Source organism: Natrix helvetica, assembly GCF_964273705.1.
Source record: "Natrix helvetica genome assembly, chromosome: 4".
Classification (NCBI taxonomy): Eukaryota; Metazoa; Chordata; class Lepidosauria; order Squamata; family Natricidae; genus Natrix; species Natrix helvetica.
The window spans coordinates 120,019,709-120,042,040 of NC_138550.1; the positions used below are offsets into that span (position 1 = coordinate 120,019,709).

Sequence of the window (22,332 nt, forward strand, 5' to 3'; positions counted from 1 at the left end):
TAAGAGACAGCAGCACAACTATTGATTTAACCAGAGTGAAACTGCATGTGTGTTATTGGTGATTATTTATCTTCTTTTGGAACAAACAGCCCTCTTCAACAGAGATTTCTGCATCCTGGGAAGGAGACCAGACTTTGGAAGGCTTGAAGCGTCGAGCTGGGGCTGCTGAGCTTCTCTGTTTTCCATCCTCAAAATGTTTTGCCTCTATGAAGAGCCTACACACCTAGGTCTCTGCCAAAACATTTTGGCTTCGCATTTAAGAGCTCTCTGTCCGAGAAGAGTCAACCTCTTAGGGAAGGGGAAGGAAGGGAAGGCAGCTGATTGTGCAGGAATTTTTCAGGATAGGCTGGAGCTTTTGGAAGGCTGATTTAGGAGAGAGAAGAGAGAAGTTTCTACTCTTCATTCAAACTTCGCTGGAGGTTTATTATTACAGTCTCTTCCTTGCTTCACTTTGCAGTCCAGCTCGTGAAAGAGGCGGGGGAAAGGGGAGCTGCGGGGTGGGGGGAGAGAACTGTGGAGCCAAAAGCTTTCTCTCCTTTCCAAAACTGAGCAGAGAGGAGGGGCAGCAGAGGCTGGTCGTCTGAGCTTAGGCCGGTCACGAGAGTGTAAACTTCGGACTCCTTCAGACAGGCTGAGTGAGAGGTCAAGAGTTCCATTCATCCATCCATCCATCCATCCTTGCTCCTGATCAGAACAACACCCGGCATGGAAATCCAATAAGGAGTTTTGTGTTAACAGCAGCAAATTCCTCCACAGCATCTGAGTTTTCTATGTGACCGCCTGGTGTGCCAACATGAAAGGTAAGCCCATGAGTGGGTGGCTATTTCAGATAGTAGGCATTGGAAATTGCTGGGCGGCAGTGAAAGAGCAGGAGGCTTGTCAGCAGTGAACATGGGCTTATTGTGAAAGCAAATATTTTTGCAAGAGGGTTTATGTTTTGTGTGTGTTTGTAAGAGAAACTGAAGTTGGGTGGATTGCTAGGCATTAAGGATGAAAGCTGCCATTTGTTCTTAAAGATAAGCTCAGGTTCAGATTCTTGTAAGTTGTTTAGAGACCACTCTTTTGGGATTGTTTTTTAAATTAAAAAACAACAACAACTCTGTACAGGGGTGCAAAGTATTCACCCGCACGATTTCTGCTTTCTGTAGCACATATTTCTTAGCCACTTATCTAAAAAAAAAAGTTTTAAAACTTGCCTCTGCAGTTTTGGGAGAGACCAGTGGGGGGTTGCCAGCATTTCGTGATGTTCTTCTAGACATCTGGCAGTGATTAGATTCCAGTAGAGGCTTAACTGCCTTATGAAATATATTTGGCATTTTTTCCCTCAAGATCTATAGACTGGAAAAATATTTGGCCTTTGCTGTGCATTGCATATGCTGAAAGCTCGAGTTTACAACCCAGTTTCCCCCCCCCCCCCGCCCCCAGCTTTTGAATCACACGTTAAGGGGAAAGCGTTTCAGGTCCCATTGCCTGTGTCATTCAACTTTGCCAATGAATCTTCTCTTTGGCAAATTTTGGACCTTAATAAAAAAGATATGTTTCAATGTTCGTCTAATTAATGAAAGTAGTAATACGGCAAGTAATTTGCAGAGTAAACACACATCTCTGTACACTCTGGCATCAAATGTTTTCAAGGGTACACGAAATAGTTGTTGAGCTTTCAAGTGTAGATTTTCAGAAATAATCTTAGTAACTATGTGGATAAGCACATGTTTGGATGTGAGAGAAACTGACTGGATCCTAACATGCTGTTTGAAGTGTGGTATGGGGCTGTTGATTCCAGGAAGGCAGGAACAGTGATTGTTTTTTCCAGAGACCAATAAAAACACTGTTCAAGAATGGTCATTGTTTTGTTTTGTTTTTTGCCAGAGAAGCAGCCTATGGGGAATAGTATTTAGTTCTACTAAGCCCACACACATGAAAGTAAGTTTTGAATATCATCTGGTAATGAGGACATAATAATTATAAAGCTTAAGATAATTGGAAATCAAAATTATTTTTATCAGTAAAACCACCAGGGGCTCATATTTATTTTTCAGGCTCCTACCAAGATCAATGTGATGACATTAGCAAATGAAAAACATTGCATGTTTGCTTAGTAAATAACTTAATGAGCTATTTTCACAGAAAGTGAAGATTAAGCCCTTTTTTGTGGGGGCTTTATTTTGAAATAAAGAAAGGGGAGAAATGTTACCTTTTTGCTCTTTATTCCAAATGCTAAACACATCGCAGTAATATCAGCAACAATTTTACTTGATTCATGCCTTTGTATATAATGTAGATCATGGTGGATCTTCGCATGATAAAAACATTGCTCAGTGTTTATGAAGCTTGCATACACAATAAACTGAAATGAGATACCACTTGCAGACCGATCAGTTGTTAAAGGAAAGTGATGCTTTCTGCCTGAAATAATTGCTGTGTTAATTCTAACCTAGGTTTACGCAGGCTTGTTTAAAGGCACCTCACTTAGTCAATTTCAATTCAGTTCTATGTAGGTGTGAGTAAGATAGCAGCACAGGTAAGATCTTTCACTCCTGAGCAATTTAATCACATACATTTTTTAATGTATCTGATTAAATTGATCAAATTGTATGCAGTATTGCAGACTAACTCTGCCCACTGCCAGGAGTTCGATCCTGACCTGCTCAAGGCTGTCTCAGCCTTCCATCCTTCTGAGCTCAGTAAAATGAGGACCCAGATTATTAGGGGCAATATGCTGACGTTGTAAACTGCTCAGCGTCTGCTATAAAGTACTTAGAGTGGTATATAAGTCTAAGTTGTATTGCTAATTTTATTTTTAGAATTTGAGATTTTTGCTAACTACAGTAGTGTTCCCCATTTCTTTCAGGACTCACAATTAATGTCTTGTTGCAAACACTTCCAATAATTTTGGAATGTTTTTCCCAGATACCCAGAATAATATTAATACAATTTTAAAATTAGAACTTTATAAAAACATCCTTCAGTGAATATTTCAAATGAACTAGTTAATTGAATATTATGAAAATTATCTGAAGTGCCAAAATGAATATAATTTTTTCATAATATTGCATTCTAATTTAGCTAATTTGGTTATCTCTCCTGGTACCCTCTCTTTGTTCTTGGAATTTTTCAATTTAGCAGAGTTTAAACCTTAGATGTATTATATATTTGTCTCTATTCAGGCATCCCTTTTTATGGAGAACTAACTATAAACTATCAAAATAATGACATTGGTAAATATATGTAAAAAGGATATTATATTTTTCATTATTTGTATGTTAATATTATGTGACAAAATAGCCTATCAAGAATGCCTAGTGCTCAACTACATGGGATCACAATAAAGATAAATTGTGATAAGATAAATCTATTTGTAAGTTTTTCATTGCATTTATATCCTCCAAAATTGGGCAAAATTGCATTGATGAAGAATACTGTTTTCCTTCTGCCATGATATTTCCTGCTGAAAGATTTCATTCTTGAAAAATTCAATTTATTTCCCAAATTTCAACTTTTTGCTCAGCTATTTCATAAATAGATGACCCAAAAAAAGGAAAAAAAGGGGAAACGATGAGAAAATTCTTATGAGTGAAAAACATGACTTTCGTTTTCCTACTCAGAAGTCTCACCACTATTAGGCCATGGTCCGAGATAAACATTTCATATCATTTAGGTGGGAAAAAAATCACAATACAGTATAGTGATTTTACAAATGGTTGCCAACTGTAAGCAAATGATTATAGTGGAAAAGAATCTGAAATCTAAATTAGTTATATTATCACATATTTATTTATTAATGAAACATATCAGCAAAGGCTATAAAACTACTATGTAATGCAGTATAAATTCTTAGGAATGTAAACATTATATGGCAAAAGTACAGCTGTTTCATGTTTACTAAATGAAAGCAAGAATATAGTTGTGATTAAATGGACATACGAAAATTTATTTAATGTTATTGGCTGCAATTTTATCACAGCATTTAGATAATTACTAGTGACTCAAACTTTAAAAATAAACTAGCTTGGCCCTGAGTTTTAGTAACTAAAAAACAAAGATCTGCAAAGAAAAGATAGCTTTAAAAAGCAGTAATGAAACAGTGAATTATCAACTAGCATGATATGGTTTTGCAGCCAGATTGTATTTCTCTTGGTGGGAGCTCTTGGTTTCATGGCCAAAAGATGAGGTTAGAATATGCTTTCTTTTAGCTTTCCAGGCCCAAAAGGAGCCGAGTATCTATCAAAGAAAGTTATCTGTGTTGTTCCTTTAGTGATATGAACAGATGCACCTATGTTCCCCTTGCCTTAATGTTATTTTTAGGAATCAGAGGATGCAACCTGTCCCTGACTAATGCATAGACTTTCAAGTTAGAGTCAATATATTTGAATTCAGCATTTTCACATCCCTTTGTAATTATGAAGCTTATGATGCAGACTATGTGTGTGCACTTACTAGAGCATACATGGATAGGTGGATCAGAGAGATTAAACTGAAAACAATAAAACCTGGAAACCCCCAGTTGGATTACTAAAGAGCCTTTGGAATCTTATTCTTATTAACTCCTCTAAGATTTTTTTCTCTACCCATCTTATGTTGACTTTCCCATTATTACATTTAAGGGCTCCAGGGGGGGGGGGGGTTGGACATATGGGATTTTGAGGGCATATTGGCTTCCATTTGAGAGGGCTTGTTCATTCACAAATGGTTGCTAGAATGATGTGCAAGTTTTTTTAAAAGTTTCAGGTGAGGCTTGTGTAGAGCTTGAAAAAAAACCTTGTAAGTTGTCAATAGCAATAGCACTTAGACTTATATACCGCTTCACGGTGCTGTAAAAACCCTCTCTAAGCAGTTTACAGAGTAAGCATATTGCCCCCAACAATCTGTGCCCTCATTTTATCCACCTCAAAATGATGGAAGGCTGATGACATATTGGTTAAGTTCACACATCACGACAAACCAATAGATGATTAACTTGCCTTTGACTTAGATGGCTTTTAACTTAATAGGTTCCATATATTAAACTTAATATGTGCCTTTTTAAAGTAAAAGTTGGATAGTTGGATTATATGACTGTGTCTCTTCTTTCTGTTATTTTTAAAAAATAATTAGAAACTATAATGTGCACTTTTCATTTACTGAATTCATGATTTCATTTCCTGACCAACAATGTAATCATAAAAATATGCACATTTTGTTACAAGTGTATGCCATTTGTAACATAATAAAGTAACATACCCATTCTGCCAGCACCAGATTATTCTAATATTCACACAATGTTAAAATAATTTTTAGTTTACGTTTTCTAGAAGTATCCTAAACAATTACCTGCATAGTGCAAAAGACAAAGACCCATCATATAGTTGCAGCTGTTATAAGGATGATATTTACTTGTGAATGCAATAAGTTTAATGTTGAAGGCAAGACTGGTTCAGAAAAATCTGAGAAACAAGTGAATGTGTTATGCTATCTTCTACACAAATTTGAGGCTGCGGTTCTTCCATGCAGTTCGGGAAGAAATATCTGATCTGGTTTCAAAAGCTAAGTTCATCCTAATGTCCAGAGATGGAATTACCATTTTCAGATGTTCCAGTAGTATGTTGCCAACAGTGAAAACCAGAACTTTATTTATTTTGCCATTTGAAGCTAATTGCACAGAAATCATTGGGATTATGTTTACAGCATTGGAATTATTATAGCCTTGAACAAACACAAATAGTGATTCAGATATTCAGTATCTGAATCCTCAATACTAAACCTGACAGCCCTTTGAAATAGACAGAAAACAGAACGCCATAAGAACTACTAAAATGCTATTCTTATAGGAATATATTGAAAGCCTGGCAGAGTATCTCTCCTTTGCTCTTATATCAAAGCTAATCAAAGCAAGATAATCTTGAGTTTCTCTCTCACCTCTTGCTTCTTACTAGGCTAAATTGATGTTTTCTTAACAGTTGTGGAGACCTTTTTTTAGAGCTGACTACCCCTCTACATTTCTTTCCCCAATACCTTCAATCTCTGCTCTATCTTGCAAAGAAAATGCTGGCATGATGTTATGAAGACCAACTACAGACTCATCCCCAACACACATACACACACACACACACCTTGTTTGCTAGCCTCCTAAGGTCACTAGTTGAGTCTTGCTACCACAGTCAGATCCCTGTTCCTGATTATTGCATTGTAACTTGAACGAAGACCTCTTTCATGACAAGTCTTCAAATGGAGATTCACTGTCTATTGATAATGGTGGCAGTTCATGGAATTGGGACTTTGAGGGAATTTCAGATGAAACTTGTATACTAGGCATGGGTTATGGGTATCTGTTGTGCTTTCCTATGACTTTGCACATTCAAGGTAGCCCTCTCCCAGTGAATCAGCTATTCTAAGTATCTCTCCTGCACTTAGAATCTACAATGCATTCTGCTTCTTAGTCGCTTTCCCTATTCTCCAGAAATGAAGAAGAACAGATTTAGAATTCAGAGAACAGGGAGTCTCAGGCACAAACAGTGACCAATGGAAGACCAAATGAACCTTCATAGAAGCAAGTAATTGTAGCTGGGAAGGGATCAATGAACTTGAAGTCCAAATTTTGGGGTAGGAAAAAGGTAAACCTATTGGAGAGCTACATTAAATCTCCTGCTGCAACCCGAGCACCATTCTTCCTGTGTGTGCCTGAAGCACGCTTCTATGTGTAAACTTTGTCAAATCTAGCTGTTTCTTTAAGATGAGCTGAGCAGCCTGCTTTTCCTGCAGAAACTCCAAGGCACAAAAAATAGCAGATTTAGGAGTTCTGGAGGGCAAGATGTGGGGGGATGTAGTGACCATAATTTGCCTGAAAGGGAGGTGTACCTACAGAAGAATATTTATTTATTTATTTATTTATTACTTGAACTTATTAGTCGCCCCCTCTCCCCACAGGGACTCGGGGCGACGTACAATATATTATGTAAGCAAATTTTGCAAGAATCAAGTATGTAAAATATCCATATAAATATTACAGATTTTGAAGGATTAATAAAACCTTTCCTCGGGTTGTCATCTGACACAGGATATGAGTGCTTAACTAGGATTTGTACTCTTGGATTCAAATTGATGTTACAACCTCAATGAGGAGGCAGAATACTTGCTTCCTCCTCCTCCTCCTCCAATCCATAGAAAACTTTGTATTTTTCCAAGAAGAAAGAGGGTTTGATGGCTGGAGAGTGGGAATAAGCGTGGGAAACTTGCACATAGTGCTGTTGACATCATAAGGATGGAAAGAAATTGTGAAATCTCTTGGTGCCTTCTGAGCTTAATTGTTTGCTTGCTTACATTTTCATTACTTGATGGTCAAGTACCTTGTCTGGTAATGAAATATCTGCAAGCAAGCAAACAAGCTTAGAGAGCACCAATGCACTACATACATTCTCTTCCATTGGAAAAGAAATTGTTCATCGCTTCAGTAAACATCTGTAATGTGGGTTTGCAGCCAATCAATACCCAGCACAATGGGTGCACATAAGTAATCTCAGACATCTAGTAGCAAAGCATCATTCTGGATGATAACTTGTTGTCAGCTGTAAAGGTGTATCATATTGCAAAATAGGTCTAGTTTAAAATGCTTTCCTGTCAATCATTTCCATAACATAGGTTTCTCTAAACTTCGTGGGAAATGTTAAATTTGCACTGTGGTCACATCTGTGAAATTGGCTGTGGCTCCTAAGCCTATAATAAGCAAATATTGCATTTCCAAACCTGAGTCTGAATGAAGCGTGACAAAGAGAATAAAATATACTTTTCTGTTGTCAGTTGCCTGGTCTCTTGTTGATTGTCTGAGGCCACGCTGGCCATTCTGTTGAGAGGGAAGCCTGCTAGATTTCCTGAAAACAAGTCTTTGGAATGAGTTGGGCACTTGCTGTGTGGTTCCACTGGTGTGTAAAGTCAGCTTTACAGCTGACTCAGACACCTGTATTGTAGCCATGCAAATCTTGGCCCGATGTCTGAAGGGCCCATAGTAGAAACTTAAACTCTTTCCTTCTCTATTTATCTTCTGGGAACAGATATCTTTTTACTGATCTTGTTTGCATGGGTTTTCCAGCTGTGGTGTCCAACGAGCCATAGAAATGAAGCAAGAATGAAGAGAGTCTGTAGCACTTCCTTTTCTTATTACCTCCTCCATGTCTCAACTTTTCCAAATGCATTGTTTGACATACAATGTTAGAACAGCTCTTCAAATCTCTCTGGGTGTCTTGTTTTACTGACTCACCAGCAAGTCCTTCTTAAAATTAATCAGAGCTGGATCATTCCATGGCCTTTCAGTTACAGCAGTGATAAAGTGAGTTTATGACCAAGCTTTGCATTTACAACCTTCTCAGAACTGTAAAGCAAAAGGAAGCTGAAGTAAGATCATAAAGATAGTTGTGGTTTCACTTAGTGATTACTCTGCCTAACAATTTGCAGTTCCAGTTATGCTTCCTAAATGAGGACTATACCTAACATTTCAGCACCATTGTATCAATCAAATATTGGTTATGCAAGTATGGCAAATGTCTGTACAAAACCTATGCTGCAAAACTGAAGTTTAAATGCAATGGTTATGCAAGAATGTCATTGGCTTTATATATATATAATTCTTCCATAATAATTCACCCAAGTGCCCATAAAAGAAACCTTGACAGCCATCCAGAAAAAACACAACCCCCCTAAACACATCCTAGACCTGACCAACCACTGCCTAACCAACACATACTTCATCCATAATGGACAAAGATACAAACAGATAGAAGGAGCACCCATGGGATCACCCCTCTCACCTGTCATTGCAAACTTATACATGGAACATTTTGAAACCAACGCCTTAGACAAATCTGAACACAAACCCAAACTCTGACTTAGATATGTTGATGACACTTTCGTGATTTGGCCAGATGGAAAAGAAAAACTGGACAACTTCCTCACACATCTCAACAACCTACACCCCAAAATACAATTCACCATGGAAATAGAAGCAAACAACCAACTTCCCTTTCTGGATGTCCTAATCTACAAAAAACCCAATGGCTCCCTAGGACACACCATCTACCAGAAAAAAACACACACCAACCGCTACTTAAATGCACAATCCCATCATCACCCTGCACAGATCAACTCTGTAGCCAAGACCCTCATCTCCAGAACCAAACGCCTAGCCGACAAAGACCACCTGAAAACTGAATTACACAAACTCACAAATGTATTAATCTCCAATGGATTCCAAAGAAAAACAATCACCAACCTAATCCAAAAAGAGACTCCCCCAAAAAACCAAGATACAGAACAGGACGATGGCATCGCCCTCCTCCCTTACATCAAAGGCACCACAGATAAAATCAGCAAAATTCCCCACAAGCACAATATCAGGACAGCCTTCACCACTGACCAAAAAATAGCCAACATCTTAAGAAACCCCAAAGACAAAATCCAGCTAGAAAACCAAGGAGTCTACAAAATACCATGCAAAATCTGCCCAGCAATATACATAGGACAAACAAACAGGAGAATAAATGCACGCATCACAGAACACAAAAATGCAGTAAGAAAAAAAGAAAAAACTTCTTCCCTTTTCCAGCACCTTAAAGCTACAGGACATGAAATCAACTTTGAAGGAGCCAGGTTAATCTCCAAATCAGAACACCTCCACAAGGGAATAATCATGGAAGCCATCGAAATAGAGAAACACCCCCACAGCATGAACAAACGTGATGATACCTCCCGCCTACCAAACATCTGGAAACCAGCCTAGCCAACAAACGAACACCACCCACCACCCAAGCCGTTACAATACAAAACAACAATGCACACGCAGCCTGCACCAATCAGCACCAATCTACCAATCATGATACAACCACACAACCAATCATTCCACTTACTGAAACAAAGCCAGCACCCCATCCCCTCCCACCAAGACTTACAGAAAGACGGCAGCTCCGATCACATTTTAAGCCCACAGCTTGAAGATGGCATATATACACACACATATTTGTTGTATCCGGGTCTTTTCCCGTGTAAGGTTGAGATTGTCTTTGCTATATTAATATGGAAGAATTATTTGAACATAAATGATACGTCTTAATTTTAACCTGACTGAAATCTTTACTGAAAATTTTTACTGAAAATCTTTACTGAAAATTTTAAATAGAAATTAATTCCATTGCATATGTATACATACACAGCTAGAAAATTCTCCAGATACATATATTGCAACAAAGAGACATTATAATTGAATCATTAAATTCCACTGTACTTTTTTCCAACAAGGATCAATTATACTGAGAAACTAGTTTAATATTCTTAAAATATGCTTAGTAAATTCAAATTCTTCATTATTAACTTACTTGAAACTTCCAGGAAACACTTTACTTCCTTCAGAAAGAGCACAAGTTTTATACTAAGTTTTAAGATCTACTCAAGTAGATGTGATTAAAATTTCAAAAGCAGCTGGTGATAAAATTTAAGAAAAATTTAAGAGCCACATTTTCTTTTAGCAATTCTCAATTTCTGAGTACTTTTTGTTAAAATCATGTTTGCGTTGTTTATATTTTACAAGAACTTAACCTTTTTTCATTTGCCAAGAATGACATTAATAAAGCTTAGTAGTGCTATTGTAACCGTTTCACTGAAATCATCTTGAAATCCAAAAACTGACAGACTGAGTATAAAAGCTCTTAGCTTCCAATTTTCTTTCTTGAGTTCAATGACTTATGTATGGGCATATATACTACCTTATATAGACATGTAACATTTTTACTTTTTACTTCACTTTTTTTGTTGTTGTTGATGCAAAGAAATTTGTTTTGGATGGAAACATATTTAACCTTTTTCAAGATGTTGCTTAAAAGCAACCTGGAAAATATTAAATCAATGGATTTAGTGTTGAATTAGAACTGTAGAGAGTCAGATTTAAATTCTTACTTAACCACGTAGGTGATTGTAAATGTATTCTGATGACATACTTCATAAGTCTTCTGCTCACAGTGCAGACACCATACTGATACGTTGTTGGTCACTATCCATTCTAATTGCTATTCCTTGTGTTGTTGGCAAGTCAGTTTTGCCTCTTCCTCCCCCTTCTTTCCTTAGAATTTATTAAGGAACCTGTGATCCATTGGATCAATGTTTCAGGAATATTTCCATATCTAAACAGAGAAACAGAATAACCATGGGGAGGCAAAAACCAATGAGAACGTCTTCCACTACCTGCTGGCTTCCCCATTGACTTTCCTTGGAATTTGGATGAATGTTAATGTTGATTCAAAAATTGTTACCTTATGATGCACTGTTTTGCCTAATTGAAGATTACATCCAGACATGAGGGTTTAATGCTGGTGTATATAATAATCACTGTGATTGATAGATTAGTAACCTGGTCATTAGGTGACTCCAGTTTCCCCATTGACTTTGCTTGTCAGAAGGTTGCAAAAGGAAAGCACAGGATCTTGCAACACATCAATGGTCATAAGTATGAACAGAGTTGCCAAGCATCTGGATTTTTATCATATGATCATCGGGATGCTGCAAAGGTTGTAACTGTGAAAAATAGTCATAAATCACATTTTTCAGTACCATTATAACTTTGAATGGTCAGTAAGTGAACTGTTGTAAATCGAGGATGACTTGTATTTATTCTGTACACCACTTACTTTTTTCATGTTACACAAATTCCAGTGAATGTTATAGCTGAATGAATGTTTGAATTTTGATCCAATGACCAGTCAAGCCACTTTGCAGTATCACAAGTTGTTCCTTCTAATGATTACTCTTTTTGTTCTTTCATACTTTTATTTCTACTTGAGGCTCAGATCATTTCAAAGATCCAATATAAATAGGGAGGATGGAGTGCCTGAAACCCGCCAGAAAGCTTGCATAGTGTTTGTCCAATACAGCCCGAGGAAGCAACTGATCCTTTCGTTACTGATTATGGGTCACATCTGTTTGTTATGGCATCCACCTTAGCTTCCAGTTGTCTGGCTTTGTGAAGCTTATGCTGGCATGTGAAAGCTTTAGCATTCATCTTTACCTGATTAATTGAATATCCGTTTCTGATCACAAATCATTAATATTGAATTTCTCAGAATCCTTGAAAACTTCTTTGGAATCCAGAACAACAAATCTTGAGACTCTTGAGAATGGAACATGGATTCCTAGCTTACATATATAACAATGAAATGTTGCATCGTATTTAATTAAAAATCAATATAAGAGTTTGCCATAATTAGAGAGATATTCCTGCAGGCCTAATACTAACAATCTCAAGATCACATCTGGCTACAAAAGTGTGTCTGGTTGTTGGGATCATGCCAGGAAATGCAGCTGATTGTTCCACATTTTGGGGAGTTCATGGCAGGGCCCGACATTTGGAAGTCTTGTTTTATATAGTACTGCCAGCCCATTGGAAGAAATTCCCCATGGTTTTTCTCCATTTCGTTTCCTAGTTATTCTTTTTTCACCACATTTAGCTTAAATTAAAATTGTTTTCCTTCATTTATTTATACTTTTCAATTCTTGAATCCTAGTAATATTGTTAAGTTCATGTAGTTTTCTTGGCTCTCTTTGTCAGAAGTGGTTGGCCATTGTCTTCTCATAGTTAGTTCCTGGCCTAAAACCATCCAGATGGCTTCATGCCTAAGGCAGGACTAAAGCTGAAGGTCTCCTAATCCAGGAGACCATCTTTAGGATGGTCCTAAAGTTAGCCAGGTAACTTTAACTATTACACAAAAGTATCTTTCATATTATGGATATATTTTTATAATGTATGCGGGAATTTTCAAATGGGAAGGGGGTGCAGTAACCTGTAGTTTAAAGAAAAATATCCTGGAAACATTAATCAACTGATAAAGCTACTGAATAGAAAATTGTCTGTTGTATGCAAATCCCTTCCCTTCCCTTTCCCCTCCTCCTACCCCCTTCTCTTCATCTTTTATAGCAGCCCACCTATCTAACTTTTAGGCAGCCTGGGGTTCCATAGAAACCAATCTATACAATCTACTCCATTTCATACATGTCCATTTATGTTGAGATAGTAGCTCTTAGGATTCCCAGTTGTGTCTTGCCCCAGTGACTGCATTTATGGGAATTGTACCCCAATGCATCTGGAGAGGAACACGTTAGTAAAAGGAGTGTTAAATCAATGCAATCTGCTTGGGGTGATTCAAGTAAAGAGTAGATATCACTATTGATAGGTATTCGTGCATACATGTGTGAACAATTAATTAAATAAAAAAGACTCTAATCTTTTTTTCTTTTACTCTGGCTTTGCTATAGCTGGGCTTTCCTTTTTTGTACCGTATTTTTCAAAGTATAAGATGCACCTTTTTTCCTCAAAAAAGAGGCTGAAAATCTGAGTGCATCTTATACATTGAATACAGCATTTTTTGCCTCCTGAAGCCCCGCCCCGTTCACCAAAATGGCCGTGCAGACCCTTATGGAGGCTTTCAGAGAGGTCGTGGGGGCTGGGGAGGGCAGAAATGAGCAAAAAAATGGACCGTTTTTTGCTCACTTTTGTCCCCCCAGCCCCAAGCAGCACTCTATAAGCCTCCATAAGACTATGCATGTCATTCTTTTGACAAAACACGGGCCCATTTCGGCAAAAAACGGGTCATTTTTTGCTCCTGGGAGCACTCTGCAAGCACCCCCAAGGCTATTTAAAAAAAACAGGCCTGTTTTCACAAAAAACGACCATTTTGGGGAGGTTTGCAGAGTGCAAAAACTTTTTTTCCCCCTTTCGGAAGCTCTTTAGTTAGAGTGATTGATGAGAATTGCATTGATCAAGTGCTTTGCCAGCAGAAACAAAGTTTTAGGTGCTACAGGTTGTCAGTGATTTCCTCCTCCAGCACATGGATAAATACACCTGGAAACATCTACCTACCTAGCTACTCTCTCTCCATCCCTACCTAATGTATTTCTCTCTCCCCCCCCTCTATCTACCTACGTACCTACCTACCTACTCTCTCTCTCCCTACTACCTACTGTATTTCTCTCTCCCTTTCTCTCTCTCCCTCCCTCCGTCTATTTACCTACCTAATTTTTTGTTTTAAATTGCCTCTTCAAAACCTTGGTGCATCTTATACTCCGGTGCATCTTATACGCCAAAAATACGGTAATTATATTAGTTGACATTTTTTGGTTCTGTATTTTAAGGCAGTTCTTCAGATCATTTTACAAGTTTTCTCCAAACTTCCCGTGCAAATCTCCAAACAGAGTCATGAATCTTGCATAATGTCTATCAGGTGTAGATATAATAAATGATGGCAAAAGCGGTAAAATGGAAACTTGGCAATTTTATTGACCACAATTTTATTTGCACCTATTTTTTAAAAATCTACAGAAGAATGTCTGAATGAATGAGAACATTCCAAATATCTTACTAGGAGGTCTTCTCTGTTGTTCATCTGGGTTTCTTTTCTCCTCTTCCAAATCAGGATGGGGTTAAATATTTTTCTTTGTTAGTGTTACAGTAGTTGGCAACAATAATATATTTTAAGCCAAATGTAGTTTTCTTTTTAAAATGTTGTTTTATAAGAAAAAACTGGACTGTTCTATTACACTACATATTGGACCACCCAATAATTTCCATACGCAGACTGCTGAGTATGACCAGATGATATATTTGTGTATCAGGCAAACAGAGCTTCCCGATTAAAACAACCAGCCTGGAAATAAATAGCATTAAGAGGGGATTAACGTTGATATCTTTCATACTACTTTGTATTAAACGTTACATTTAAATGCAGTTTCTATGTGAAATTTTTAGTAGCTCTGGAGTATTTTTATATTTATAATACATAACAATATCTAAATTATGTGTCCTAATCTCTCTTATTTTGATGTTTATATAGCATTGATGTTCATAACTTTTTTTTTTTAACAGACGACTTTGCCGAAGAGGAAGAGGTTCAGTCCTTTGGTTATAAGCGGTTTGGTAAGTTAGACAACACCTTCAAATTTTCACAATATAGGCAAAACAATTACCCAAATGAATTCTCTCTATGTGTTACTTGAAACATGGTTAAAACATTAAAATATTCCTTGCCATTAGAGGCAAGAAATGTGTAGTGGGGCGATAGATAAAGAACATTGGTTACTTCACTGGTATTGTACAAAATGTACTTTTGAGAAGGGTTTGTTTTTGAGCATTTATTTATTTATATAAAAGATTCTACTGTTTTTGCTATTCAAAGCTAATATCATACTAACTATGATAGTTAGTAACTACCATTCAACATTTGTCATCATCATTTTCTGAATAGCAGGATGAGTTGCCATATCATTAAAAAGTGCCTAATTAAGTGATTTGTGTTTCCATTAAACATAAAAAAGATAGCCTTTTTAACTTGATGTTCAATAGCGTACCAATCAGTAACTTCTAAGTAACTAGTAAGTAACTACTAAGAGTATCTTCCCCATGTAAATATGTGGATGTGAAAGTTTAGCACAGTGTTTCCCAAGCTGAGATAAATTGCCAACAATTGGATAAAAGTGGTTTTTCTTTGGCTAATGACAAATAAATTCATTACCCAATCTCAATAGGTTCATTTAAATGGACTTGAAGGGTTTTACTTACATAGGGCAAAAAGGAATTTCTAATAAGCAGAATTTTTTTTGAGAAGCATTCCTTTAGCACTTCTGTAGATTAACATGATAAAATGATAAAATGTTCTGTGTTGTTTCATTGTTAACAAATGGGCATAAATGAAGTGGCAAACCCAAATTTTGAAATTCTGGAAACTGAATCCAAGGTGAAAATCACCATGTTTTTCTACCCTGCCCCATTATTGTAGAGAATTTCAAAGTCATGTTTTAATGCTCTTACATCTGATTAGGTAGATGATTAGACACACTTTGTAGTGAATGCATTTGTCTTTTTGATTTTGAATGTTGAAGCTCTTGCTCATTTTTCCCCATATTGAATTTGTATAGAGATATTTATAGAGATAGGAAATAAATGTTATTCGTATGTCTCTTTCTAATCATTCAGTGTTTATGTTTCTCTGTCAGCAGTCCAAATTACAAGATAGCTAGATTCTAGGGTTCGTTTATAATGTTTGTTATGATATTATTAAGGATATTATTAACCATTAATACACCATACATTCAGTAGCTGAGGTTTATATATTTTATGCTTTTACATTGTTGTACCTGAACTATAATGAAATTACTATGAAAATTACACTTAAGAACATGGCAATAAAAAAGTAATATTTTGCAATATCTTAGATCTGCTGACTCCACATGTAATAGTTAAAATGCAACATGACCTTTAAAAATACTAGTTGGCCATGAGTCACTACTGGGATTATAACGGAAAAGGATATTAGGTTGTTTATAAAAAATAAATCTAATTATTACAAAGCTATTTTCAAGCTACCAGTCTGTCTGTGTGGAAAATAAATCTCAAATGTTGATAATTGTAGAATAAATCTGACCAACATGGTTATGTTTGACTTTTTCAATTTTAAGAACTTTTTTGTTTTTTTCCTGATATGGTTTGGTGTCCAGCCAGACTATGACACCTCATTCATGATCCCTTGTTAGCCAGTTGAATTTGCTCCGGCACAGCTCCTCACCGCTGGTCACTTACCATGGCTCTTTATGGGCTTTTGACTTAGACTGCAGGAAAAACAACATATCTCATTTCCAAGAACATATTGGCTCCTGTAATACCCAAACCATTCATTGTAAAATATCATTCAAACATTATGCAACTTCCGAAAAAATATTAATTCCACATTCTTCTGGAAAATCACTAGCTCTGTTATGAAATGTGTCCAGTGATTTTTCAAAATACAAAGATCGCCAGTTAATAAAGATTGGGAAAGAGATACTGCATATTGCTGGTTCCACATGAACAATTTAAAGATATTCTGCAGCTTCTATAAAAAAAAGGTGTTACAAGACCATACTTTTTAGTTCTATTATTTTGAGAGGAAAGCTAAGTAATACCATTTTACATATTTTGGATGTTGCCATCATTTAGTTGACAGCATTGTTATATCCATGAACACCTATCAATGTGCGTATAAAATTATGCTTGGAAGTGAATCATATTGCTGGCTCTTAGATATAGATATATAGAACTACATTAAATATATAGTTTTTGTTGGGTTATGAGTCTCACGTTTTGGAGCCTATATATTTTGAAATTTGTCAGCTCTTAATATGTGTGTAAATCCTTTCACAATTTAAGAACCAAGAATATATAATGAATGCTTTCTCCAGTAATGTTAAATTCGAGTTTTAAGACTAGTTAGGCCCTACGTGTGATTCCTTCCAGTGGGAATGGCACATAATGAGAAAACTTGAGATCAGCCCCACTTGGCAATATTTTGAGATACAAACAACTCCTTTTTACAGTTATTTGGATTGTAATGTGCCTCTGGGTCGTCTTCAGATTATATCTATCTTGTCTTTTATGCGGTTTTTTTTTGTTTAAAAAAAGCCTCTGTGTTTTTGGCAATGATGCACAGCATGCATTATATTTTGCACTGTCTTGGAATTATTTTATCTGAAGGACAGAATGTATAAGTGAACAATAGTAAAAATGTGAATTCTGAAATAAATTAAACAACTTCAGCAAGGGAGTAAGGTTCTACATTTAGGCAAGAAAAACGAAATGCAAAGGTACAGTATAGGTGGTACCTTGCTCAACAGTAGTAACTGTGAAAGGGATCTTGGAGTCCTAGTGGACAACCATTTAAATATGAGCTAGAAGTGTGCAGCAGCTGCCAAAAAAGCCATCATAGTTCTAGGCTGCATAAACAGAGGGATAGAATCAAGATCACGTGAAGTGTTAATACCACTTTATAATGCCTTGGTAAGGCCACACTTGTAATACTGCATCCAGTTTGGATCGCCACGATGTAGAAAAGATGTGAAGACCCTAAAAAGAGTGCAGAGAGGAGCAACAAAAACGATTAGGGGACTGGAGACTAAAACATATGAAGAACGGTTGCAGGAACTGGGTATTTTTAGCTTAAGAGAAGGAAGGACTAGGGGAGACATGATAGCAGTTCCAATATCTCAGGGGTTGCCACAAAGAAGAGGGAGTCAAACTATTCTCCAAGGCACCTGAGGGTAGAACAAGAAGCAATGGTGGAAACTAATCAAGGAGAGAAGCAACTTAGAACTGAGGAGAAATTTCCTGACAGTTAGAACAATTAATCAGTGGAACAGCTTGCCTCCAGAATAATAATAATAATAATAAATTTGAATTTATTAGCCGCTCCCTCTCCAAACAGGACTCGGGGCGGCGTACAATAAAACATATAAAACATAAAACATATGTGCAAACACATAAACATCCAAATACACACATATACAAAGACATACATGCATGGAGGAGGTAACAAATTACATCACATTTGGACAGTTAAAAATCACCATTAAAATACCCCATTAATAATAACACAATTTAAAAATTTAAAAGGACTGTCAGGAGGAATAAGAAAAAATTTACGGTTGAGCCAGGCCAGATAATTGAAAGAGGTGGGTCTTCAGCTGTACACGGAAGGAGCGGAGATCGGAAGTAATCCTGATGTCACGGGGGAGGTCATTCCACAGGGCTGGGCCCATCACAGAGAAGGCTCTGCTCCTGGGTGTCGCCCCCCGACACTGTTTAGTGGACGGCACCCGGAGAAGTCCCTCTCTGTGTGAGCGGATTGGTCATAGGGATGTATGGGGCAGGATGCGATCCTGCATGTAACTAGGTCCTGTGCCATGAAGCGCTTTAAAGATCGTAATCAAAACCTTGAAACGCACTCGGTAGACTACAGGAAGCCAGTGCAGCTCGCGCAGGAGAGGTGTTACAGGGGAGTATCTAGTCCTTCCCATAATCACCCGCGCGGCCGCATTCTGGACCAACTGCAGTCTCCGAGTGCATCTCAAGGGAAGCCCCATGTAGAGAGCATTGCAGTAGTCCAGGCGAGACGTCACCAGCGCATGGGTGACTGTGCATAGGGCATCCTGGTCCAATAAGGGGCGCAATTGGCGCATCAGGCGAACCTGATGGAACGCCCCCCTTGCCACGGCTGTTACATGGTCATCCATGGACAGCCGGGCATCCAGGAGGACGCCCAAATTGCGCACCCGTTCCACGGGGGCCAGTTGCTCGCCCCCAATGGCCAGAGATGGAAGCAACTGGTTGAACCGGGAGGCCGGAAGCCACAGCCACTCCGTCTTGGAAGGGTTGAGTTTTAGTCGGTTGCCATCCATCCAGACCCGTACGGCCTCCAAACACCGGGACATCATTTCAACGGCCTCGTTGGGGTGGTTCGGGGTGGAAATGTATAGCTGAGTATCATCAGCATACAGATGATATCCCACCCCAAAACCACGGATGATCTCGCCCAGCGGTTTCATGTATGTGTTGAACAGGAGAGGCAAGAGCACCGACCCCTGTGGCACCCCACATGTAAGGGGGCTCAGGGTCGATCTCTGCTCCCCTGCCAACACACGTTGCGTCCGGCCAGAGAGGTAGGAGCCAAACCACCGTAAAACGGTGCCCCTGACTCCCAGCCCCTCTAGCCGGTGCAACAGGATACCATGGTCGATGGTATCGAACGCCGCCGAGAGATCTAATAGGACCAGGATAGAGGAACAACCCCTATCTCTGGCCCTCCAAAGATCATCAACCAACGCGACCAAGGCCGTCTCCGTGCTGTGCCTGGGTCGGAAGCCGGACTGGCGCGGGTCTAGATAATCATTCTCCTCCAGGTGACGTGGAAACTGTTGTGCCACCACACTCTCTACAACCTTCGCTAAAAAGGGAAGGTTGGAGACTGGACGATAATTGACTAGATCCGTTGGGTCCAGGGAAGGCTTCTTGAGCAGGGGCCTCACAACCGCCTCTTTCAAGTCGGCCGGCAGAAACCCTTCGCCCAACGAAGCGTTCACTAGGCCCAGGAGCCAGTCGCGTGTAACCTCCCAGGATGCCAGTACAAGCCAGGAGGGACACGGGTCCAATAAACATGTGGTAGGTCACAGACGTCCACGCAACCTGTCCAAATCCTCGATGGCAACCGAGTCAAACTCCTCCCAGAATGGTCCCTCAAGACTCGCCTCGGGCGCCTCCACTGGACCACTGAAAGGGGCCCATCCCATCCGGATTTGAGCGACTTTGTCCTGTAGATATTTCCCAAACTCCTCTGCTCTGCCCTGTAAAGGGGCTTCCCGCGGCCTCTCAAACAAGAGGGAGCAAGTCACCCGAAACAGGGCGGCAGGGCGGTTATCTGCGGATGCAATAAGAGCGGCACAATGTTGACGTTTGGCCGCTCTTAATGCCACAAGGTACGTCCTCAAATAGGCTCGTGCCTGTGCTCGGTCAAATTCGAAACGGGAGGATCTCCAACGACTCTCTAGGCGTCTCTTGTGGCGTTTCATCACCCTTAGCTCCTCGGTAAACCAAGGGGCCAGGGTGGTTCGTCGCCGCAGGAGAGGCCGCAAAGGCGCCACTCGGTCTAGGGCCCCGGTAGTCGCACTATTCCATGCGTCTACCAGGTCCTCCACCCGGGGGCGGGTCAGGTCTACAGGAGGTGGCCCAAGCTCCGTCTGGAACTTATCTGGTTCCATCAGGCGCTTGGGGCGGAACCATCTAATACCTTCCGGTTCCGCCTCCCCGCAGCGGGGGGTAGCACCAGGGAAGTCAATTCGGAGAAGTGAGTGATCTGACCATGACAGGGGAATAATAGTTGAATCCCCTATTCCCAGATCACTCGTCCACTGGCCAGAGACAAAGACAAGGTCCAGCGTGTGGCCTCCCTCGTGAGTAGGGCCCTGAATTAATTGAGTCAGGTCCATGGCTGTCATGGAAGCCATGAACTCCCGAACCCCCTCAGACGCTTCTCCCATCGACGGCAGGTTAAAATCCCCCATCACTAAAAGTTTGGGGTCTCAACCGCCACCGATGAGATCAGCTCGAGGAGTTCAGGCAGGGCCGCTGATGTATAGCGAGGAGCCAGGTATACTATCAGCAGGCCCAACTGCCTCCCTGGGCCCCATCTCACGACAAGGGACTCACACCCGGATGTCTGCGGCACAGTGAACTCTCTCGGCTCCAAGTCTTCCCAGATAATCACTGCTACCCCACCGCCCCTTCCCTGGGCCCGAGGCTGGTGAAATGCTCGATAACCTGGCGGGCACATTTCCACGAGGGGTAGGCCTCCCTCGTGGCCCAACCAGGTCTCAGTTATTCCTGCGAGGTCCGGCTCCCCCTCCAAAATTAGATCGTGGATGAGGGGGGCCTTATTGACAACGGACCTCGCATTGCATAACAGCAGTCTCAGGCCTTGGGTCTGTAGATCCTGACCACCTAGTATGCAGGGGTTGGTACAAACGACCGGGTATGACCAAAAACCCCGGTCTCCCAACCGACTACGCGCTCTTGATCTGTCCTTGCACCTGCCCCTCCCCACGACCGTTGGTATCAAAGAGCCCTGCACAGGAATGCTATCTTCCCTCTCCTCCCCCACTCCGCTCCCTCCTCCTTCGACCACACCTACATGCCTGGCTCTACCATCACTCCTGACCTGTTCCCCCCCCCCCATCCCTGGAACCCCTTACAATTTTTAAAAAACAATTAATTAAAAAACCCCTCAATGTGCGCTTCCTCCACCTCTCTGGGTTAATGAACCCGTCCTCAAGGTGGGCCGTTGAAAGGGCAGGAGGCCATAACTGCGAGAGGGGGGACTCTCGTAGCTGTAGCAGGTCTAGCCTCATATATAACATATTGGACAGGGCCAAGTTCATCAAGTGGGAGCTGTCGATGTTATTATGCGTTAGCAGCCGCAATTCCCACTAAGGGGATAGTCCTGGCAAGGGGATAGTCCTGGCAAGGGGATAGGCTGATGGAGATAGTCCACATCTAGATGGAAATGATGGGCTGATGGAAATAAAATAGCCAGCTGGTGAATAAAAGGCTGCAGCTAAGGGGTAGTTCGTAATAGGCGGTAGGGCGGGTAGCCCATAATAAGTAGGTGGTAAATGAGTGGGGGGGGGGGGTAGTAGTGAGCACAGGAGGAGAAGTTGTGAATGCCCCAACACTGGAAGTCTTTAAGAAGATGTTGGATAGTCATTTGCCTGAATTGGTATAGGGTTTCCTGCCTAGGCAGAGGGTTGGACTAGAAGACCTCCAAGGTCCCTTCTAACTCTGCTATTGTATTGTATTGTAGGTTACTCTTAACTATGAGAGTAGAATTGCAGCCTTTGCTCTTTATTGCTACTGAGACTGTGATTTCAGAGCAAGTGGACAGCACCAGGCTGGATATTCCCTTTCCTGTGAAAGAACCATTTCTTAAGGATCTAATTATGATAATAAAATATCTGGTTCTCAGATTTTTC

The 22,332-nt window shown here is 39.9% G+C and overlaps 1 protein-coding gene across 1 annotated transcript in view; it reads left to right on the top strand.

Moving 5' to 3' along the window:
• The first annotated feature begins 528 nt into the window (after window positions 1-528).
• COLEC12 (collectin subfamily member 12) overlaps window positions 529-22,332 on the top strand; it is a 90,819-nt gene continuing 69,015 nt past the window's right edge. Inside the window, exons 1-2 of the mRNA XM_081951565.1 lie at window positions 529-800; window positions 14,870-14,920. Of these exons, the coding sequence (XP_081807691.1) occupies window positions 794-800; window positions 14,870-14,920 (58 nt within the window). The 5' untranslated portion in view covers window positions 529-793. The remainder of the gene's footprint in view (window positions 801-14,869; window positions 14,921-22,332) is intronic.